This window comes from Botryllus schlosseri, chromosome 2 (assembly GCF_051294905.1).
Source record: "Botryllus schlosseri isolate E-star chromosome 2, Bs_hap1, whole genome shotgun sequence".
In the NCBI taxonomy this organism is placed as follows: domain Eukaryota; kingdom Metazoa; phylum Chordata; class Ascidiacea; order Stolidobranchia; family Styelidae; genus Botryllus; species Botryllus schlosseri.
Window position 1 is genome coordinate 31,791,104 of NC_137237.1, and position 25,375 is coordinate 31,816,478.

At 41.4% G+C, this 25,375-nt stretch overlaps 2 protein-coding genes across 4 annotated transcripts in view; both read right to left on the reverse strand.

Annotated features, from left to right (window-relative positions):
- The window catches only part of LOC145457889 (uncharacterized), a 444,934-nt gene extending 424,184 nt beyond the window's left edge, over positions 1-20,750 (reverse strand). For all 3 annotated transcript variants that reach the window (XM_080336199.1, XM_080336192.1, XM_080336185.1), the window contains exon 1: positions 20,730-20,750. The gene's annotated coding sequence lies outside the window, so the exon portion shown is untranslated. The remainder of the gene's footprint in view (positions 1-20,729) is intronic.
- Positions 20,751-22,122: 1,372 nt separating this feature from the next.
- Positions 22,123-23,486, reverse strand: LOC145458177 (putative G-protein coupled receptor 19). Its single transcript, XM_080336525.1, has one exon. It carries the CDS (start codon positions 23,445-23,447, stop codon positions 22,344-22,346), a length of 1,104 nt encoding a protein of 367 aa, XP_080192651.1. The 5' UTR covers positions 23,448-23,486; the 3' UTR covers positions 22,123-22,343.
- Between the last annotated feature and the right edge of the window lie 1,889 nt (positions 23,487-25,375).

A 25,375-nucleotide genomic window follows, 5' to 3' on the forward strand; every position in this document is an offset into this window, starting at 1 on the left:
AAATTTCAAATAGCATTCGAACATACTTCCAGCAGGGGAAACCAGCCAAAAGGAACATATACGCTCAGAAATAACTAGTTGACTATTTAACAGTTCGAAAATGAAGCATTTGGTAAATCCGTTACAATTCTAAAGCAAAATTCCCCCTGAAAATTACAAAATTCTCCCAAAGGGGAGAATTTTCCCCGGTTGGAAACCAGCGAGCTAGTGGAGAATGAACAAATTGACTTCTGTTGTTTGTTGTTTTTTCATTTCTTCTTGTGTCTGGCGGTGAAAAACAATTCCATGCATCCCATCAACCCTGGTTGATAATGCCTAGTTTAATAGAATTTGTTATTACCCCTCGCATAGGTCAAATACGTGACTATGACGTCATAAATGGTAGTTGTAGGTGGTATGCGAGCACTGCATAAATACTCGAAATGGTACGTGGGTGGAAAAAGGTTGGGAAACACTGGTCTAGATCAATGCAAAAGAGATGATTCGTTTTTTGAAACCGTAGCGAAGACCACATGTAATTCTATGCGATAGACTTCTATCTCCTTACAGTCAGTCGTGTCGTGTCCATTTTAATACGGGCCCACATGTATGACATGCACACACTAACACCGTAAACAGAAGTCGATGATTTTGACTATTAAAAATATTTCTTGACTACAGCGGAATGTCTATGTTGTAGAAAGTAAATACTATTATGGTGTTGTGTGTTTAATGAAAGCGATTGGTTACAAGTATGTTTTGGGAAATTAAATTTATTTTTCTGTATGTGACAGTTTGCGAGGAAATGAAAATAGATTCGTGGTTTCAATTTAATTGTGACTGTGTTGTTTTAATGTACGTTTCAACAGGTAGACTTGACACTGAACAACAATTCGACCCACAAAACATATTCGTTGTATGATTTGTTACTGGTGTGTAAAGGGTTAGGAATATTTTGAATGATAATATCTACTAGCTGTTTTGTTGTGAGAGCGATCATGTGATGACTCAGCACTTTTCGTTAGCAAAGTAGATTGATCTATGTGAAAGATGTAAGGACCGTGACTAGAAAACATATGTACTTTGTTGTTGGGGAACTGCTATGGCATTGACATAACCCTCTGGAAGTGAGTATGCTTTTCTTTCACGAAAGTTTACGTGGTTCCGTTGTAATAAATTTGTGTTAACTAAACTCGGATGGATACCGCAATTGTGCTGGACTTACACATGGTATTCGCATACTGTGCACATATACAAACTTTTGTGTAAACAACTCTGATGTTTCTGTTAGTACTAGTTCTGTGTTGATTATTAAGATGCATGAACACCCGTTCAGACAATAAAGTTCTTGTGATATCGAAACAGTTTGAAAGCACCACCAATCATTGTACAGGTTTGTAGCATGGGAATATTTTCATGTGTCGTGAATATCTTTCGTATACACTTAGTATGAAATGAGATGTGTGGAACAATAATTAGTGTCGTACAAAGTGTTGTGTTTGATTGCCTACTTTTTATCAATGTCTTTGTGATGTTAAAAGACGGCTGAGTTTTCATTTACATTAAGCGGAGAAACTCAAGTAATAAATTTTACTCGTTTGAAAATATCGATCAATGGAGTAACAGTATCAATATGAGAGGTATATTATTTTTTTCGCGATATGCAACCAATCTTCTAAGCATAACTTGTCAAAAATTTATCGTGTCGTAGAAACACCGGTTGTTACGAATTCGAAAGAAATGTACTTCGATTATCACGATGATGGAAATTAAGATCAATGCAGTATTTCGGAGATGGATGTGTATCGTTTGGTATGTTCCCCAATCACTAAATGTCGGTTAGTTAAACGATACATTTACAAGTTTACTGAAATCTTGATTTACAAATAACAGCTTGATGATGTAAAGCTCAACCACGCAAATGTGTTCATTGCAAAGTATTTGACACAAACAAAATATCGAATGGAGGCAATCACATTGGTTTCATTTCGAGTGATTGAAAATTGTTTTCTGTTGGTCAGGTAGGACACATTTGACAAACATCGTACACATTGTTTCTTCGTGATGGTAACGACTTTCAGCGGTTTGGTTTCATGTCGGGAATTATTATTTGAGGGCTCGAGAATGATTTCAATCAATACTAGAAATGAACAACAATGCAAAATACGTTTAGCAAATAACAGTGTGGCAAGTACTTTTTCGATATTACGAGTGTTGGGCACTAGACACTTTTAGTTGAATTGGATGCATCTAACAAACATATCACGATTTACTTTTGCAATAATCAAAGTATGTGAAATGGTGCGAACGGATTAGGTATTAATCAAGCGGCGGTATGTCAATTCACCTAGTGTGATATCTTGACACCGGATAATGTGTGAAAGTGTTTCAATTCTCACTGCTGATTACGATGATGAAGTATTGCACCGGTTATTGTTTAACAAACGAAATTGTCGTTTCATCTTTAGTCTTGGTTACTGGAAATATTTTCTGATATCCGCGATACGCAGAGTGATTTTTACCAAGGTGGACTAATTTTCCTATCAAGAACATTTCTGACATACATAGTTTTACAGCTTAATATGTTAATAACATTGGTACTGAAAAGTTTGTTGCTGTCATAACATTTACCACAACGCCGGGTCTAATTAACGCAAATAATTTAATAATAAAGTAATGATCAACTATTACAAATCTCATATGTCAAATCAATGTGTCAATCTTATGTTCACAGCATGATAACTTTGAATATAACACCATTGTTCGATTGTAAGAAATGAATCTCAACTACGTTGGTCGGACTTTCAAATCTCGTATACTCAAACATACTATGTTAATCTCAAGTCGCCGACACTGAGAAGTAATTACTTTTGTCTTACAAAATATACCGAGTAGTAATTAGTTTGTCTTGCAGAATATACCGCGTAGTAATTCCTCTATCTTACAGAATAGTAACGACTTTTCAAGCTGAATAAAAAAAGATGTGTAGGGATATGAATACAACCAAGCTTGTTATGGATTTTAGGTTTTAGTGATTGTATGGATTCGTGTATGTTTGGCTGTTTTTCATACTGATACTGTTTGAGTTGGTTGGGTAAGTTACAAACGGATTTACTTGACAATGTTTTCGTGGTTGACTCTTTGAGTATGGTAAGATGGTGAGATGTCGAGACGTAATACTATTTCCGTACACTCAATTACAACAAAACATAACCTGCATTCAAATAAGCCGTAAGCTACAAGTGGATTTAAAACTTGATGCTGTTTTGTGGTTGACTCAAGTCAGTAGTCATGTTGGTGTTGATTTCGGGAATGATCATGACGAGTTGGTCGGGTAAATTAGGTAATGTGGTTGTAACTATAACCGTAAAGAGATGCTGACATCCCAATATCTTTTACGCTGTCGTATATGGATTCAATTGTGATAATTTAATTCTCAGTTATTGTTCTGACACTCAAATCTCGTATACTCAAAATATAATATGCCCAAGTCAAATCGTATATGCACCGATTAGTAAATACTCTGTCTTACAGAATAGTATAACGACCTTTACAGTTGGATAAAAATTATCGGTCCTATGAATACAACCAGATGAATTAATTCAAGTTTGCGAGTTGTACTGATATAGCCAAGTAAGTGAAAACTAGATTTTAAACACTTGTTAATGTTGTGAATAATTCTTTTGAGTATGGTAAGATGTTAAAATGTCTCTTTGACAAACGGAAAGCTGGATCGGGAATAGAGTTGTAATGTTACATTACTTGTTTCAAATCAATGTGTGTATAATATCGAAACGGGACTGTGGGGAAGTTGCTAGTCATGTTTGTCAATCCTATTTCAATGCACACTACGCCAAAGTCAAAATAATCGGTTTCGGATTAGGATTTTACAATTATTTCACACCTTTTTGAATAAGCGTCAACTTCACAGAGGATTAGGGTTGGGTCAGAAATAAGTGAAAATTTGTCGGTATTCGAATCACCGGCTACGCCGGTTCTATGGTAAACTAATTACTAAAGTAACACCATGCGACTGATTACTAGATTTAGCAAACTATTTCGCACTGACTGGATTAGTGTAATAATCGATACGATAGTCCAGTATACTGTAGCACGAAACAGCTGCACAGGAAAAAATTCAGCGCGCAGGTCATTCGAAATATAGGGCGCGCGCGTAATCCTCACAACAAGCCGTGTTCGCAAAACGGATGTAGTTAGAGGGTCGCACATATCAAAACGCAAGCGCAAACATCTGTTTTTCAAAATCACACAATGTACTGCGGTTTAGTGAATTTCCCGTCGGAAATAAGTGACAATTTGTTGCTATTCAAGTTACCCACACTGATGGTTCTGATAGTCAGTATTTATTAAATCTTACCAGTGAAATCTAGTTCTGTGACAAACTGATTACTAAAATTTCACCGCGTGAGCGATCGGTATGGCTATGACACCAAGTCGTGAAAGATGGGTATGTCCGAGACATTATCTTGTCAGTGATCGCGGGGTTTTGCAAACTATTTCACACCTTTTTGAATAAGCGTTAACTTCACAAAGGATTACGGCTAGAACAGAAATAAGTGACAATTTGTTGGTATTCAAGTCTCGCCGGTGATGTATCTGTTATTCGGCACTTATTACACTTATCATGAAATTAGAGTGAGAACATAAAGCATCAAGTTGTTGTTTTCGAATTTTGATGTCGAGGTGATAAATTTACGCATTCAATTACAATTCAACTTCGGTTGTGTGTTGAGTGATAGATCGATATGCCTGAAGTGGTATCTTGTGAGCGATCGTAGGATTTTACAAATATTTCACATCTTTTTGAAGTGTTAGTTTGCGAACGCGACTATTGTTGATATTCGAATCGCCGTCTGTCGCACGCACTGCTTAATCCTCTTGCAAGCCACGTTTCCGTTTGTGCGGTTATTGTTGGTGACTATTCAACACCACGCGAGAGATGGTTGAAAGTGCGAATCACGACCGCACCCATAAGAACACATGGCGCATCACCGCAGATCCCGTAAGAATACACGACAGGCGAATCACCGCCACCGCCTATAGCAAAAAAGGCGAATCACGACCACGAGTTTTCAATACGAGTCACCGCCACAGCCTATACCTGAAAGTACGAATCACGACCACGAGTTTTCAATACGAGTCACCGCCGCAGCCTGTACCCGAAAAGGTAACCATGCCACCGCAGCCATAAGACACAATGGCACCATGCCACCGCCTATAGCAAAAAAGGCGAGTCACCACCCCGGGTTTTCAGGCGCGTCACCGCCGCAGCCTATACCCGAAAAGGCGAATCACGACCGCACCCATAAGAACACATGGCGCATCACCGCCGCAAGGGGGGTCTAAAAAGGCGCATCACCACCCCCGGTTTTCAGGCGCGTCACCACCCCGCCCATAAGAGCCCCTGCCACATCACGAGCGATCTATACTACTACTATCGGGGCCAGTCATTTAGGCGCCTATATGGACAAATAAATCTATATGTATTTTGTATATATAACGAAGCTTTTGGTATTTCGAAGTTTTTGGTCAGCATAAAAGCAGTCCTTTACGGCCAAGGCTTTCTCGCAGGCGATCGTTCACACTTCTTGGAGTCACATGTTACATGGCCTAAAACTTTATATGTCTTGGTGCGTTGTGGTGCGGTCATGGCCAACGCTGATATGTCCATTTCTATAAATCTTGCGTGTTTTTTCTTGGGGAGAGTACCCAATAATCAAGATATGCGGCGAATTGAAATCGCGCCCAGCGCGAAAATTTTTTGAAGAAGTTGCATAAATTTCCAAAAAATATTCTATAATTTATGCCAATTCACGAAATAATTTTGGGCCCCCTTCGAGCTCGGCCCCCTAAATTGGGGGGTTCGGGGTGCGGCATTTACGGCCCTGAATATAGGACTACCAATTATGCTGCTTTTAGCCGACTAAGCAGTATGCATCTCGGCGTATTCAACCGTGAATCACGTGATGCACATCAATAGTTATCATAGGGTTACCATACGTCCTCTTTTAAGATGATTTGTCCTCTTTTTTGATTGTTTTTAAAGTGTCTTCGGAGGTCGCCCAAATGTTTTATTTTTTGAGATTTTGTCTTCTTTTTTGAGGATTTTGGTTACATATAGGGCCAAATTCGACTGATATACATTAAGTCAGCACTGTAGGAACACTACGGTGGCTATTTCGTAGCTGGACCGGGAAGTTTTTTTTTCAATGTTAAGGAAAAACTGTATTTTCCGGGAGTTGAGCCTCTTTTTCTTTTTTAGTCAAGCGACCACGAGGGAGAGATTTTCCTCCGGTTTTGTAAGTTATCAATACCTATTTATATCTATAGCTACTGCTCGTTCAACTGGAAAATTGGGGCACATTGCATTGAAACAGCAGTGGCACAATGTTAGCAGTATATACTAACAACTTTCCTGCAATTCTATAATTAAAAACCACAGAGGTCAAGTCAAGCAAGAGTATTTTATAAATATATATTTTATTTTTGTCAATAATCGATTTCCTAATATATTTTGGGGGCCGCAAGAAGGCTCTCTGGGGGCCGCACTTGGGAATCACTGGTTTACAGAATATGAAACCTCAGCAGTGGTAAAACAAATTGATATGGTGCAATACACAATACACCCACACATCAGCGCGATACAATGCAAGCCTGCACCAAGTGTGGACGGGTATTATAAAATAAATAAGTATATCCATCCGATTTAAATCATACAAGAAGATCGATCAGAGGAGAACCGAGTAGTCTATAAAACAGAAATACACTGCTATGAATAGATCACTTCGAGTATACATCAACGAAGCACTAATCACTTCGTTTGCGGTAAATATATTTTTGACATACCGACGGGGCTCAGTAAAACCAGACTGCGCGAAATCGTCTAATACAGTGGTTCCCAACCTTTTCCGACTCATCGCCCCTTCACACCGATCATCGCCCCTCAAATATTGGGAACCGAAAATGGGCATGCAAACTGTAATCACCGGTGAGTTTACTAAAAAAAAGATCAACTTATCGGCTCGACCTCGAAATTACACTTTTACAGCTAAATTTTCGTGAGTTGACGAAAAAAAGATCATTTCTGCAACTTGACTCCAATTTAGCTGTTTTGACGCGCCATCGCCTCCATATCGCCCCTTCGTCAGTTTTCGCCCCCCCCCCCCTATCGCCCCTTCGTTATTTTCGCCCCCCCCCCCTAGAGCGTCAAATCGCCACATGGGGAGCAATATCGCTCACGTTAGGAACCTCTGGTCTAATGGCTGGATGCTCACAAATGTCATATCAGCGTAGCCAGTTAGCGACTTAGTCGACACTGATTAAATGATAACTTGAAATCGACTCGAAAATACTGTTTTCATTCACGAGCCGTATGTTGGCCGTCCCCGATATAGATGGTAGGATATGAAACCTCAGAAAGTTGAAACAACTTGATATGACGCAATATGCAACCCACCTACACATCAATACGATACAATTTAGGCCTGAACCAATTTTGACGCCTAATAGTGGAAGCCTAATATAAATGTATAAACCAGTGGTACTTAACGGATCTTCCATGGAACACTACGGGTTTCATTAGCCAGTTTCAGGGGTTCCGTGGGGGAAAAGACACACACTCAACATTTACGGACGTACTGGTCAGGGCGGAGCCGATCGACAAATTCTTTGGTTCTACTCCGATCCTGTTTTTTAACGCTCTGGTCCGACACCGGTCCGATTCCTAGGCCGGGTTATAGAAATGACCGTGATCCGGTCCGAAAAACTCCGATAATAATTATCTACTCACAGAATAGAATTGAATATGGATTGAAACAAAGCAAACAGGAAATTAAAAACTCATAGATCAAGCCCAACCCTTATCCGAAGTAATTATGCCAACTTTGACTTAGCGTGTGGTTTATTTTCATGAACGTTTCACTTCAACTATTGATTCGAGGGTGGAAGGGGGTAAGGCGGTCGTATTCTAAGTAAAAAGTACTATCCAGGCTCCAATCCGACTCCATCCTTATCAGAAAAAGTACTAATCCGGCCTTGAACCGGCTTCGGCTAAAAATGAGAAAATTAGACCGGATATGCAATCCAGCTCAGGTCCATGCTCCGCACTAGTACGGGTACTGTGACTTATTCGATACCGACTACTTGGTGACTTGAAATTGACTCGGAACTTTTGCCTCGAGTCACGAGTCAATCCATATTTTTAAAATGACCAGTCTACTCAAGTCAAGTCCAATGTTTCCAAGTGACTCGAGTCAGGTCAAGTAATCCGAGAAAATTGACCCGAGGTAAGTCATGACTTGATTCGTCCCAACACTGTCGTCCATGCTAGTACAAGGACCAATGCGGATCCATATTTTTGAAAACAAACGTAATTGTAGATGTGTTTTCTATATCAACGCAACTTAGTTCCGCATAAAGTTGAGTTGATGTCGTTGGCTGTCTACCATTTTTTTTAATATTTACGGTGTTTCGACTACAATGGTCATTTTACACCAGGCCGATAGCCTTTATTTTTTTTCCGTATTTACCGATTTGTAGCACGGCCCACTTTTAGGCTTTTCATATGACACCGCTTACGCGGATGACCAGGGTTGTAACCAAGTCACAAGGTTTTGAGTCACAAGTCAATCTCACTTTTCTAGTTTTGACTCGAGTCAAGCCGAGTCATATTCAATTCCCCACGAGTCAAGTCTGAGTCCAAGTCAGCTAGCAGAGGGTCGAGTCCGAGTCATGGTGTTTTCACTCGAGTACGAGTCCCAGTCCTTATGTTGACTGTTCAGTTTTCAGTTCAATCCTTTTTTCAACTCGCATTCATAATATAGTCATTTTTGTCAGTCTTAACAGTTTTTCGGCCTATTTTCCAGGTATCTGGACTGATAGACGAAATCCCATAATGCGTTAACTTTACTATTCTTCGAAGTTACAATGAAATGTCTGTGTGGCCGTTCTGTCTTTGTTCCTATTATAATCTATATACCTCACAGAAGATGATGCCACTGTCTTTCAGGTTCGAGACTGAAATGAGAGGTTCCACCGAATGCGAACTCACAGTATGTATTTCACAAAAGCAGCAGTAAAGTACCAAAGCCAGCGCAGCAGAAGACGAATAATTCTAGTTCCTCATTTTCCCGCCGGCGTGCTCTCCTAACCGGAGATCACCCAGCCTCTGGATCCGAGCGGTTACACCTCTCCCCTCCCTAATTGAGTGAGCTAGGAGGAAAAAGATCACTCACAAGCGGCAAGGCCGTGCAAAAATAAATAAAAATGACAAAACGTACAAAAAAGGCAATCACATGAAGTAACAAGATCAATTGAAGTCAGTTACATAGTCGTTTAAATATGCAGGTCGAATACGATTACGTCTGGGCATGACATTCATTTCACAGTTTGAAGGTATGACAACAGTTTCAGAATTCAAGGACTCTGCGGGTGACTGACTGGGTAAGTCCTCTTCACCCTCAACAATATAAGGATGGAGATTATCAACATGGGTTATGCGAAATTTGCTGGTGTCAACATTTTGAATACGATACACAAAATTTTCCAATTTCTCGACAACTCGCCAGGGACCATTCCAGCCAGAGGACAATTTCCTATGCTTAGGCGGGTAATAAAACCAAACGTAAGAGCCAACTTCAAATTCGTGCGATTCAACATAACGATTAAAATATGTTTTCTGTTTCACAGCAGATCTACGCAATTTCTCACGTGCAAATTTAAACGCATCAACACTGGCCGCAGAAAACCATTCAACATAGTCAGTGTAACATTTGCGCGGCGTGCATTTCGGAGGTCTACCATAAACAATATCACTCGGCAAGGAAACTTCACGACCAAGAAATAACTTATTAGGAGTGTATCCAGTGGAATCATGAACACTTGAACGATAAGCTTGCAGTAAATATGGCAAATGAACATCCCAATCAGATCTACTCTCATTGACATAACTGGTCAACATCTGCAAAATGGACCTATTATTTCTCTCAGTTAACCCATCAGATTGGGGTCGAAAAGTTGTAGTTCTAGTCTTGAAAATTTCATACAATTCACACATCTCTTGAAATAACCTGGATTCAAATTGCACTCCATGATCAGTGTGTATAATATTCGGTGCGCCAAACTTACAAAAAAATTCTGTCACAAGAATATCGGCTGCTGATGCAGCCAGAAGGTCCTTCATTGGGTACGCTTCAACCCACTTAGTAAAATAATCAGTAACCACCATCAGGTATTTATTGCCCAGTTCAGTAGATGGCATAGGACCCACAAAATCAAGAGAAATCCTATCTAAGGGTTCAGAGCAAAGCATCTTTACCAATTTGGCACGCTTTTTTCCATGTCCAGTTTTACTTGATGTGCAAGGTTTGCAAAATTTTACCCAGTTACTGACATCTTGCTTCATGCCAGGCCAATAAAAGCGTTCTCTCAATTTAGCATAAGTTTTGTCCCGCCCCAAATGGCCACCTGTTCGCAAGGTATGATATTCGGTAAATAGTTTCCTACGCAACGACATGGGCATAACAATTTGAAAAGTTGAATCACAGCCGGGATTAACTTGCAAATATTCACGATACAAAACACCATTACGCAAAGATAAAAACTTCCAATGAGAACACAAGACTCTGACCATGTGAGAATGCAGTAGCAACTCTTTGGAAGAAGGTTTACCACTGGCAGATTCCTTCAATGATATTACCGTCCCAATGTCCGAGTCGACCATCTGCAAATCGCGCAACTCTTCATTGGACAAAGTATGCAACCAGTTAGGCGCAGGCGAAGGTCGATCAACAGAGTTTGTAACGGAGTCGGTGCCCGCACTAACGGGAGCAACAATTGCATGACAAACAGAATCATGTTCATTACAGTTCAGACATTCTGCACGGCTACACTTCCTTCTGTAACGCCGAGACATCCCATCAGCATTTCCATGCTTTTTTCCTTCTCGATGCTCAACGTCATATTCAAAGCTACTCAGGTACGTTATCCATCGAGCAACAACCCCGCTCGGGTCTTTGAAATTTAGAAGCCAACGCAACGAGGAATGGTCAGTACGTAACACAAATTTCCTCCCATATAGATAGTGGCGAAAATGCTCCATCGCCCACCGAACAGCGAATAGCTCTCTGTATGTCGCGCAATAGTTCTTCTGCTCCTTGCTTAACGCTTTACTGGCATATCCAATCACTTTCTCTTCACCATCTTGCAATTGAGACAACACGGCTCCGGCAGCAAACCCGCTGCAATCAGTGTCCAAAATAAACGTACCACCATCCCGTTGAGGATATGATAAAATCGGAGTCGAGGTAAGGACTTTTTTCAACTCATCAAAAGCAGCCTGACATTTGTCCGTCCAAGTGAACTTCACACCTTTTCTCATCAGGTCCGTCAATGGACTGGCAATAGAAGCGAATGAAGGAACAAATTTACGATAATATGTTGCGGTCCCAAGGAAGCTTTGCAACTCCTTCAGTTTTGTAGGGACTGGCCAGTCTCGTACCACAGCAGTCTTATTTTCGTCACACTTTACACCATCAGCTGATATAACATGACCCAAGTATTCGACTTGGCGTCGAAACAGTTTACATTTCTTCGGCTTGAACTTCATCCCAGCACGACGTATCCGTGAAAAGACGCCACGGAGATTTTCCAATTCACAATCAAAATCATTACTATAAACCATCACATCGTCCACAAAAACAAGTGTAGTTTTCCACAAAACGTCTCGAAGAATATTCTCCATCAAGCGTTCGAAAAGGGCCGGAGAATTTGACATACCCATAGGCAGAACTTTGAATTGATAGTGATTTCGACCAGGCAAGGAAAACGCGGTTTTATAGCGATCTGCTTCCTCTATTTCCACTTGAAAAAATCCACTATCCAAGTCTAAACAACTGAACCCAGATGCTCCACCCAATGAATCCAGTATATCGTCAATCCTGGGAAGGCTGTACGCATCCTTCACAGTAACAGAGTTCAGTTGGCGATAGTCCAAAACGAGGCGATGTGAAACACCATCCTTCTTGGGTATCAAAATCAATGGGGCATTATAAGGAGAATTCGATTCTTCAATCACATCTTGCTCAAGCAATTTGTCAAATTCTTTGTTTGCAGCGTCCCACTTCGCCCAGCCAAGCCTACGAGGAGGTATTTTCACAGGTTCCAATTTAGTAGTCTGGATGCGGTGCTTAATGGCATCAGTTCGACCAAGCTTTCCACCTGGTACCGTAAATACATCTTGAAACTCACGTAACAGTTCTTCAACTTTTACCCTCTTAGCGACAGTTATATCATCAATATCATCAAGCATGGCCTGCAATGGCCCAGGTAACGGTGTAAGTACTCCACCAGAACCCTCCTTCATTCACGTTTTTCATCATTTCCTCATCGCCAGTAATTGAAGAGACCATTTGCACGGAACCACTATCATCTGGACGCATCAAGGCAATCAAGCAGGAGTCAGGAATAACAACATCCTCTTCCGATAAATTCGCCAATAACAATGGCACTTTTGCGCAATCTGGGTTCACAATACCAGAAGAAAGAAACACACCTCGAGCACCAAATTCAGAAACAAAAGAGCCAACTGGGTCAACCACAGCTGTCACATTACAGTCATTTTCAGTCCAAGGACAAGAAATATTGCCCCAAATCAATTTCTCACTCCTTTTCGGTATCACGTATGATTGTTGGGTACTAATACGACAACATACAATCTTTCGATTGGGCTTAACAATGGGCACCATTTTGCCAGCAACACTTATACACTCGTCTCTCGCGTACAATACACCATCAAAATCACGAAGAGCATCAAGGCCCAAAATACCAACAGGAGTGCCGAGTTTAGCAACGTTAACAGCCATTTCTTTACACACATCATTAATACATAGCTTCAAGCACAATCTACCAACAACGTCTAGCTTGTAGCCATTTGCCACAGTAAAGTCCCTCGTAATGGGCTCCAACATATTCCAAGAATAACCCAAAATATCAAAAAGTTCGACGCTAATAAACGTTTCGGGACTACCACTATCAATCAAAAACTGGAAAAAATAACCATCAACACCGATACTCGCATACCAGTTTACCTTTAAATCAAGCGCACAAATCAACTTCTCCAAGTCAGGGGCATACCAGTCAGGTGCCAATTGTTGGTCACCTATCGTCTCTCTAAAAAATCCTTCGGAGCAGTAGGCTGTTCGGTAGAGGTGTTCCTTTGACCAATCCCGTCATTCATTTTATCGTTTGGAAGTAGTTCCCTGCATTCATCATCCCAGTGTCCATTTTTCCTACATCGAGCACATACAGGCACACGGCAGAACTTTGCGGAGTGACCATACATTCCACAATGGTTACAATTCCCTTGAAACCGTCTTCTGTGACCGTAGCTGTCTTGCCTACGCGCTGTAGAAAATTTCAATTCCTCCATCTCCTTTGAAAACATATTCTTCAGTTGCCTCATTTCATTTTCCAAGTCGGCTACCATCTTTGTAAACTCAGGTTTTCCACCAGAAGTACAACCGTCACTGCATGTCTTGCCTGTCGCAATCGGGGCAATCATGGGTTTACGTAGTACTGAGGACTTTGAAGTTTTAAGAACATCCAATACATCTGTTGCTCGGTCGACCAGGTCCCATAGCGATGCTTCTTTGTTTTCAATCGACAAGGCCAAGGCAACGCTTGCATCTCCATACCCCGTAGCAAATTGTCTTTTAGTCAAACTCTCGACTTCCATTTGGTCACGCCCAGGAAACCCCTTCCTCGCCAACTTCTGTAGTGCGATAGCGAAATCAGCAGGAGACTCCTGAAGGTTTTTCTCACGAGCATAAAACTCACGAACATAGTCCTTCTCATGGGTTGATTTACCCAATCGTTTCTTCAGATGCGACACCAACTTGTCATAATCGCGACGATCTTCTTCTTGTAGTTCTAAAGCCAATTTCTGAGCATGGCCTTCGAGGCATACCTCTAATTGCAATGCAGCGATGCCTCTATCCCAATCATGTAGTAATACCATGGCCTTGAAATGTTGCAAGTAATCTTCAAAAGGTTCTTTACCATCACCACTGAAGTGTCTTGGTGAGGTCACACCGATCGAGTGGACAGCCAAACCATTACACCGACGAGGTGTGCTTGCCCAAGCAGACTTCCCAAAATTGCTAAACTCGGGTACCGGTACCATACCAGATGCTGAATATACTTGCTGTTTTGAAGATCTCTTCTGTTCCACTCTCACATCATTCTCTGGTCTCGGAGCACACAAGGAAGATGAATCGACCGACTCGTGTTCACTATTTATCATTTCCTTCTTTGCAATGACAATATGAGCATTCAACAAGTCCAAAATTTGCTGGCTTTGTCCATGCAGAGCGTTCATTTCATCACGGAATTCCTCTTGATTTCCACGCATAATACGCAATTCCTGGCGCAGTTCATTGTTCTCCTCACGCAGAACATGCAATTCATGGCTCATGCGCTGGTTTTGACTGCACATCTGATTCTGATTTTCAAGCAAAGTGTTCATTTCCTGGCGCAGAATCTTCACCTCTTTCCCCGATTCAACTGCTACGATTCTTGAACTCTCTGCATCATTTTGGACTTTTGCAAAAGTTCTCAATAACATAGTACCAGTATCAATTTCTTCGTTCTCGCCGCCTACTGCAAACGGTTCATCTCTCTCATATTCAGAGTCAAGTCCTGGCGTGCTCGCCATTGTGGCCGTTCTGTCTTTGTTCCTATTATAATCTATATACCTCACAGAAGATGATGCCACTGTCTTTCAGGTTCGAGACTGAAATGAGAGGTTCCACCGAATGCGAACTCACAGTATGCATTTCACAAAAGCAGCAGTAAAGTACCAAAGCTGGCGCAGCAGAAGACGAATAATTCTAGTTCCTCATTTTCCCGCCGGCGTGCTCTCCTAACCGGAGATCACCCAGCCTCTGGATCCGAGCGGTTACACCTGTCTTGGCCTTCATAGTCTCAAGTCATATGACTTGTTTCGAGTCATACATAATGACTCGAGTACAAGTCGAGTCAATACACAAATTGACTCGAGTCGAGTCATTTTACGCATTGACTTGAGTCAAGTCGGGTCACCAAAAACTCGCGATTCGAGTCATTACAACCCTGCTGTCTACCATGTACCTTGTTCATGAAAACTATATTCTACAACAGATCTTGTTGTGATTTCGTATTGAAGTAACTTGAACGTGTTACCAGGAACGATGAGTGTATTTTTATTAAAAAGCGGATTTCGAAACGTCATAATATAACAATGGTAACCAGAAAAAAATTCAGCAATTTTTCACACAAACTAAACAAAACATACCAGAACAGATTATAAAGACGAGCTATACCTAAGAATAACTTTGGAATGTCTTTGTGATAAACTGATGTCCTTGCTATTTGCTTAAACTCCACTGGCGCTTATCGTCTTTTCAGGTCTCTTATGCCATGACAGTGAGTTTAGTAATGTTGATGATTCTTCAATTGCTCACCAACCATCATCGGAATCTCTGAGACCAAGTTGAAAGAACATCCAGCAACTAATGCTAACCTGACAGGTTTCAACTTTTTACACTCGCCATCTAAAACGAACGTTGGAGGTGTTGGACTATACATCAACGAAGGTCTGAGATATGACATGATGCCCGACGTAAAATTTGAAACCGAAGGCGTAGAATATATATTTATCAGAGTACATGTACAAAAAGCTCTCACAGTGGCACTCATCTACAAACACCCAGGAACAAAGCAAGAGACTTTTCTTGACGAATTCTCAAATATACTGGAAACGCTAACGGCAGCTAACGAACAAATATTTATTATGGGAGACATAAATATTGATTTGCTGAAGACCACCAACTTCAACACAAGGTACCGTGAAATGCTTGATTCTTATGGAATAGCTCAGATAATTACTGAACCCACAAGAATAGCTGACCAATCCAAAACTCTACTCGATCACTTCTACTGCAACACTCATCAATATCACCTGTCCCCTTTTGTGCTCCAACACAGTATGACTGATCACTATCTCATCATCTGCCACAATGTGCTAAAGAATTTGAATCTCGAACGCCCTTAAACCCACGCGGTATTGGGGAGTATATTGAAATTGTCAGCGATACCTTCAACAACTACAAAATTCCTCCACTCACAATTGACAACTCCAATCGCCACTTTGAAAAATTTATTGAGGAACTGCGGGCAGCCCTCGACACATCTTTCCTAATTAGGAAAGTCAACCGCAATGCAAGGCGCTTGAAATCGAAACCGTGGATTGGTCATGACATACTAGTTGCGATCAAAACAAGGGATTGGATGCATAAGCACTACTATCTGCAAGGCACAAGCGAAGGAAAAAAAGTGTAGGCTACAAAAATATGCAAACCAAGTGACACATATGAAAGAAAATGCCAAAATGCATACTTCCAAAAAAGATTCGAAGAGTACTCCAAAGATCCCAAGAACTCATGGAAAACCATTGGAGAAATTATCAACCTAACTAAAGGTAATGCTCCCAAGAGTGCTGTTGACATCGAGCTACTCGAGAATGGCAGCTTGATCAAGGACCAGCTTGCAGTAGCCGAAAAGTTCAATCAGTATTTTTGCAACATTGGTCCGGATCTTGCAGCTTCAATACCAAACTCCTTCAATGACTTTCTCTCGTACTTGAGTCCTGGCCCTCAGAAATCCATTTTTCTTGAGCCGACAAGTAAAGGAGAAGTTGCCATCACATTACCTGAAATGAAAAGTAACAAAGCAGTAGGACCCGATCTCATCCCAACTCACTTTCTGAAGCTAGTCTTTAATATTATTGGTGATGTTATATGCATTTTCTTTAATGAGTCGATACGTCAAGGCATTTTCCCAGATGCACTGAAAACTGCCAGAGTAATGCCAGTGTTTAAGAAAGGCTGCAAAAAGTTAATTTTTAACTACCGACCAATATCCGTTTTGTCAAATCTTGCCACGGTTTTTGAGAAACTGATTGACTGCCGACTCAAGAATTTTTTTGAATTGAATGCTGTACTGTCTCTGACTCAGCATGGATTCAGATCAAACCACAGTACCAACCATGCAATACTATCAATTGTAACGGACTATTACAAAACCATCAAGCAAAAAAAGTGGCTGCAGCATTTTTATCGACCTCCGCAAAGCCTTCGACACAGTTAACCACATAATGTTAAGATACAAGCTAGAACACTATGGAATCAGGGGTATTGCAGCAACTCTACTTGAAAGCTACCTGGCAAACCGCAAACAATTTGTTAAACTGGGGACATTTAGAACGACTACCAGAGATATAACTTGTGGAATGCCACAAGGCTCAGTCCTTGGACCGACTTTTTTCCTCATTTATATTAACGACATTGTTAATGCATCTTTATTCCGCACAACCCTATTTGCTGATGATACTCACCTCTCCATATCCTCTAACACTGTCAATGATTTGCATGCATCCGTGAATAGGGAACGCCCAAAAGTGTCGAGATGGCTGCAAGCAAACAAACTAAGTTTGAATGCAGATAAGACCGAGATGCTCCTTTTAAATAATCCCAATCATAGTTTCACCAGCGTGTACTAAAAGTTGGTGTGGACACTCGGAAAATCACGTGACTGTCACGCCCAGATACCTTTGACGACTTTGTTATTGTCGATCCGTCAGCAACAGTAAGTAAAGGCAAAGTCGCTATTGCTCTTCGTTGATTTCAACTATGTTCCATATCGATTTGGGTGACATAATTTCGTATGGTATATTTTGATGCTGTCATCGTGCGCTATACCAAGTTTCAAGACTATGGCTTTATGACTAGCGTAGTAATTTCGCTGTCGAAGTCGAGTATCGAGTAAATCAGCTCGCACCGATATATTGTAGACTTTGATAACGGAATTACTATGCTAATCATTGAGTGACGATACTGAAACTTACTGCGAAGCTGCATAACACAACCAAGATATACCATGCCAAATTTAGTCATCCATCTCGGTATGGAAGACTTTCAAAATTCACATATACCAATATCAAATTTTGCGAAAATTCATTTATGCGGTAGGCGCAATGCCAAACCAGCACACTCAGAACCTGGATACTCGAATTTGATAACGTACTTACTACTTTATAGAGTCACACTCTTGAAACTTGGTACAGTGTTAGATTCCTTCATCTAGGTATACAATACGAAATTTTACTATCCATAGCCGTATAAAATACATTTAAATTGCGCACATACCAATACTGGCTTTTGCAATAAAATCTGCTATGCGGCAGGTTGAATGCCAAATCAGCGCGCACCCTGACATACGCGAATTTGATAACGAAATTGCTACCGTAATAATTGAGTCACAGCCTTAAAACTCCATACAGTGCCAGATGTCTCCATCAGAATATATAATACGATATTTTGTTATCTACTGCGGAAGCGAAATAAAACACATTCAAAACCTACATATAGCATGATAGCAATTTCGGCTTTTGTGGAAAATCTGACATGCAGTAGGCTAGATGGCAGGTCAGCGATGTACTTGATATACTCGACTATGATAACGAAATTACTATCCTGATCACCGACTCACACCCTCAAAAATGGGTTCAGTGTAAGATGCAATCATCTAACCTTCAGCCTACCGCATAACTGATTTTTCACGAAAAACAGTATTGGTATGTGTAGATTTTGATTGTGTCCTATACGGCGATGGATGACAATATTTCGTACTACATATCTTCATGATGGCATCTAACACTGTACGAAGTTTTAAGGCTGTCACCCAATAATTACAGTAGTAAGTATACGTTATCAAAGTCGAGTATTAAGGGTCCGCGTGCGCTGATGTCGTAATTAGCCTACCGCTTAATTGAATTTTCGCAAAATTTGATATTGGTATATGTGAGTTTTGAAAGTGTTCCATACGGAGATGGATGACGAAATTTGGCATGGTATATCTTGGTTGTGTTATGCAGCATCGCAGTAAGTTTCAGTATCGTGACTTAATGATTAGCATAGTAATTCCGTTATCAAAGTCGACAATATATCGGTTCGCGCTGATTTACCAGACACTCGACTTCGACAGCGAAATTACTACGCTAGTCATAAAGCCGTAGTCTTGAAACTTGGTACAGCGCATGATGACATCATCAAAATATACCATACGAAATTATGTCACCCAACTCGATATGGAACATAGTTAAAATCAACGAAGACCAATAGCGACTTTGCCTTTAATTACTGTTGCAGACTGATCGACAATAACAAAGTCGTCAAAGGTATCTGGGCGTGACAGTCACGTGATTTTCCAAGTGTCCACACCACCTTTGAGTACACGCTGGTTTCACTGTGAACATCAATCATCAACAAATCTCCATATGTGACTCAGCAAAATATCTCGGCGTCACCATTGATGCCAAAATGTCTTCGAAGCAGCATATTGAATGCACAATATCAAAACTAGCTCAGCGTATGGGAATAATGACCCGTCTGCAATCTTTGGTTTCCAGATCATTAATACGAACCATCTATTTCTCTCTTTTCCACTCTCACCTGCAATATGGAATCGTAGTATGGGAAAGTGCATGCAAAACATTTCTGTGCAGAATTCGAACTCTGCAAAACCGTGCGATACGGCTGATCTCATCTGTACCTTTACGTACCAAACTATCGCCCTACTACCGTAAGCACCGAATTTTGCAAGTTGACGAACAATATCGCTTCGAAGTATCAAAAGTCATTCACAAATATTTTTCCAATAGTTTGCCTCCTGTGTTTGATGACTTTTTCATGCCTGCTAAAAATGTTCACTCCCATTACACGAGATCCTCGTCTAACGGAAATATCTACTTACCCCCACCCAATAGCAACCTAACTAAGAAATCTATCGACTACTCGGGACCTATCATCTGGAATGCATTATCATCAACAGCACCGTAACTGCCGCACCCCAAACCCCCCAATTGGGGGGGCCGAGCTCGAAGGGGGCCCAAAACTATTTCGTGAATTAGCATAAATCATAGAGTATTTTTTGAAAATTTATGCAATTTTTTCGCGCACCGCGTGAATTCAAGTAGCCATTTATCTTTATTATTGGGTATTGGGTCCTTAGCGCGCCACGACCCACCAAGACATGCAATCAAGTTTTAGGCCATATAACATGCGACTCCAAGAAGTGTGCCAGAACGATCGGCAGCGAGAAAACCTTGGCCGAAAGGTCTATGCCCTTATGCTGACCGAAGACTTCGTTATATATACAAAATACATATAGGTTTAATTGTCCATAGGCGCCTAAATGACTGGCGCCGAATGTTTTTTTTTTTTAGGGGTAACCGGAGGAACCGCAGTAAACCTCCCCCTGTAACGCTTGTGACAGACTGGGTGGTTAGCCACAGCACAACGTCACAAGCGCCGTAATAGGGCCCTTTTGTGTCGTAGGACACAAAAGCACCCATCTCGGTTTGCTTCTGTTTCTGTTTTTCGCTCAGAGTTTCGTCCGTTTACTTCAAGGTTCAAACAGTTGGCACAAGCAGGCTTTGACTGGGGGCGTCTGCGGCCACTTGTCCCGCCGCCACCATACTTGTGCCTGGAATACTGGCCCGTCAAGTGGACACAGATCCCGGGGTCGGAATATGAAGGCCTGACGGCCATACTCTTCCTGGGTGTGCAAGTGATTGGAGGGATCGATTGTACCGCTACGGTTTCGCACCGGCCAGCGTCCAGTAAGCCGATGCTTACCTTAATACAACCAAATACTCCGCCAAATGTTCCTGTCTTTGCAATCTGAACTTCACAAGACAAATAACATCCCGCTGGGAAAAAATTAATGCCAGTGAAGAAATACCAATTTGAAATCGTGTGCGTTTCTTAGTTTAGAAGCCTACGTTTGGGCGATTCTATATTTTTTGATATAGCAGCAGACTGGAAGTCACTAAATAACATCATGTAGCGAAGTCATATCAACGGGTCCGCTCGCCCGAAGATGTTTAATTATTATTTACGGGCCCCTCCCGTTTTCAAGACACTTCACTCAGCTCTACCGGTAAATCTAATTACGTGAGTAGAGAGGATAATAAATTGAAAGCATGATATATCTGCAATCGCCGATCTGATTGACCAATTTTATCATAAATTATCGAAAATTTTCGCGCTTCGCGCTGGCTCACAATACAGTACAGATGATTTCGTGACAAACGCGAACAACGTGATGGAGGGGTCGTTTCATCACCCTATGGGAGCCCAAGACCCACGTTTTTGGGGGCCTGACGAGGTGCTGCTTCGTTCCTGCCAACGGGTATACGCCCGAAGACGTTTAATTATTATTGAGTGGTCCTACCTTTTCAAACACACCTCACTCAGCTCCACCGGCAAATCTGATTACGTGAGCATAGAGAAGATAAAAATTGATAACAATATAGATGCAATTCCCGATCATACTGACCGATTCAGTCATGAATTCTAGACATTTCTCGCGCTTCGGCGACAGAAGCTGGTTAATCTAATGAAACTCCCAACGAATATGATAGATAGCCGTAAACAGGGTATCGGCGGAGGGGGGTCTGGGGGGCGAAGCCCCCCAGAAGTTCGGTCTATAACCCTATGAGGGGCCCAAGACCAAAGTTTTTTTGGGGGGCCTGACGAAGTGCTGTTACGGCCCTGATCACCACATATATCCGTGAATTACCTTATAATAGATTCAAAAACCACTTGATCACCTCTTGTCGTTACACTAACACTGTTGCCTACCTCGCCCAGACATTGCTTCATTGATCATTTGCTACCATCGCTTAATTTTTCTTCTATTTTGTTAACTACCGTAACATTTTTTACTGTCAGACTGTTTAGAGTCAAGTGTACCTGTTTGATGACGGTGTGATCGGACTAGATGACCTTCACGGTCTTATCGATCATTCCTATCTATTACCGAATACTGAGCGTGCATGCATATTTTCTGCACCACCACCACTGCCGTGTGTTATGTATTTTGGTTGGATAAAAATAAAGACTCTCTCTCTCTCTCTTAACTGGTTTTAGTCGTCGGAGAGCTGCCCCTACTGAACCTTTACATACAGTGCAAGAAGAAGCACGAACAACAAGTTTATTTGATTACTGAAGTAACTGTTTTCGCTCATTTAAACTCTGGGATCCAACCAACGCTGGCTAGCGAGAAAAGGATTACTATCAGTTTCAGTTTATTTCAAAAGTAAAACGTAAAGCTTAATAACAATAAAGGTTCTTCTACCCCGTCAACGCATGTAGCTGTATTATCATTTTACATATATGAAGATAATATCGTGCCTTCCAAATAAACGAGATTGCATTCAAGATATACGGAATCGTCATGGTCACTCTTTATGGCACTGAGCCAGATTTTATCCTGTTATGTCTCATCCCCATTTCAATGTTTTCCTCCTTCGTTGCAGGCTGCTGCTTTTCGCTGTTTCCATTCGCTGCCGGTGGTCGGCATAAGCAAAAGATACCCTGCAGAGAACGCCTGGTCGAATCGCGTATAGACTTTGAGCCGAGGTTGTAAACGATGGGGTTGACGGATTCCGTGAAGCTCAACAGGAACCGCGAAGTCAGGAAGATTACTGCGTAGAAGCGAGGTGATTCGTAATCGCGGAGCATACTAAAAGCGAGATAGCAAGTCTTGGGAACGTCACCAAAAAGGAAAGTCACAATGATCAAAGCAAGCTGCAGCAACGCGTTCTTATATTCTTTGCTGTATTTGTGAGTTCTCGTGAGTTTTTGTCTCTTCGACTTCTGCACAAGCAGTGAGAACCCGACAGCAACACACAGAATGATGATCAAAGTCACCGGAATAAAGTTGTTGACCAGGGCTTCAACAATATTGTAAATGCGAAACACCCATGCGTGATGGGCTCTGTAATAGCAAATCATACTCGTCGCATAAGTAGAGTATCGGACATCCACGCAGTAAGCTGGAACCGGCACAATGACCATGATGTTGATCGCCCAGACTGCCATAACCATACGTTTGGCTCGTTCCAGAGTCATTATCTTGCTTGCTCGATGGGGACGATGAATAGCGTACATTCGCCAAATTGAGAGTGCCAACACTGAATGGGCTGTCACAGCCGGCGTAACAGTGAGCATAGGATACATTGCCTTGCAGATTGCTCGGTTCCAAGGATAATCTATTCCCATGGTGGCATACACAAACTGGATAATGACGAAAGGCGTTCCGAGAATGGAAACGATATCAGAACAGCATAAGCTAATGAGGATGACATTGAGAGGGGTTTGTGTCATTCTACGAAGGGCAATCAGTGCGATTATATTCGAAACGAGTCCGAAGGTCCACGTCGTCCCGAAAGCTGTCGAAATCAAATATAGCTCTATTTGCCCGATCGTAGGTGGCAGCTGAGGTGACGCGGTTGTTGCTAAAGATATGTTCGGGTCGAATGCGTGGTCCAAAATTGAGCTATGATTCATCTTTAGCGCGTATAAACTCTGCCTTTCAGCCTAATTTCTTTGCCTGCAAGTTGGAAAGAAACAAATATGGATTGTATTATTTCTAGACTGATATGTAGGCCACTACAGTCAGCACCTAAACAGTAATTTGCTATCACACCCAAAAATGTTGTCATCTACGCATCATTTCATCTTCACTCTTTATGCATACAGTTAACTAACTCTAGGGCTATCATACGTCCTCATTTAGGAGGATTTGTCTTCCTTTTTCAAGCAGTCGAAAATTTTTACATCACACGTTTTCTCACCAGCCACATATATTTTGTGACTTGTAAAAAGTTTCCTGTTTTTTCGGATCTCTCCATGTAGCGCGAGCTAAGTCTGGTGTTGCGCGATTCGCGAACAAGCGAGTATAGGTAGCGGCGACCGAAGGACGTATCTAACTTGGTGATATCGGTTTATTATTACGTGCTTATTTTCTAGTCACGCGACGAGCGAAAGGTTTTGGAAATTAATGAATAAATCTCAGTAAATGATATTTGCATATATTGCCAATAATTTTATATCCTCTCGCAGATTTACCGGTTGCCTGAAGTTTCAATATCGAATGTTTCTGTCAGCATGACGCGGTCTTTTGGTGTCACGGTTTCATCACCGCAGATATTTTTGGCATTGCGAAGGGTGAAGAACAATATCAAGTTTAATAAATCCGCCCCATATATTCTTCCTGTCGATTTACGTAATAGTTTTGGGCCCCTGCGCGGTTGCTAATCTCATTTGGGAGCGGCAGTTACTGTCCACAGTACATAACATTTGCATCAAAAGTTCATTATCATGGAAAGGAGACAGTGACATACAGAAATCGATTTGATATTATAAGCTTTCCACTATATTATGCCATGTTCACTAGATTAATATGTAATTATAATAAACCGATTAATTATGCGTATACATTGCACACATTATATGGCAATTCTTCTCTAAATACATTTCCCTTCCTGCGACCGGCCATTTTTGTCTGTTTTGTAGTTTGAATTACACATATGAAGTGCGATGGTAAATAATTTTTTGTTTGTTTCTGTCTCTAAGCTTTAGGAGCAGCACCATACTTTTCAAATTTGTCAGCGGTTGCGTTAAGTGAAGTTAAGAGGACACCGACACACTCTCACACACGCTTACACAGTATATAGTTTATTCTTTAGATTGCGACAGAATTACGGAAAGAAGCAATAAGCTCCATCGTGTTGGGTGGGAATTATCTTTTGAACATGACAGATTTCAAATGGGGGTGATACCGCTTTTACAAGCTTAACAAAGCAAATCAGTACCTTCAGTTTATGGAAACCTTGATGCAATGATGCAACCTTGTCACGGCCATTCAATCGCAAGTCGAGTCAAAATTACCTATAGATACCCATTGGTATGAACTAATAAAGCAGTGGTTCTCAGCAGGGAAGCCACGGCACCATCGGCTGCCATTTCGAACGCTCAAGGATGCCGCGAGATAATGAGATACTTCGTTTAGCTTAAACCCGCGCGATTAAGTTGCGATTTATGGTTGGAAATTTACTAAATACTGACGATTCTACATTGCAGCGTAAGGTTCGTGAAAATGCGCCGGAAGTCGGCACAACAGAAACTGGAGAGATTGTTATAACTTATAATACGATAACCCGTGCTTGTCAACGTTTACGAAATAGTACTTACACACCGAATCTGTAGTTTAATCGGAATGAGTATGAACAGGGCTGCATGGTATTGGAAATGCGATTTTCCCTGTCGAATTTCATGAGCCAGTTGCCTGGGGGAGACGGTGACCATGTTCTGAGTCCCCGTCATAATCATATCTAAATCTTTGAGAGCGTTTCTTTTCGGGAATTCAATTTTAACAAGAGCATAGCAGAAAATCATTGCTGGCAAAGCTGGCAACTATGCGAGCAAGGATGGTA

Excerpts from the sequence above, each read along its gene's own strand:
- LOC145458177 (XM_080336525.1), bottom strand. The coding sequence starts at position 23,447 with ATGAATCATAGCTCAATTTTGGACCACGCATTCGACCCGAACATATCT.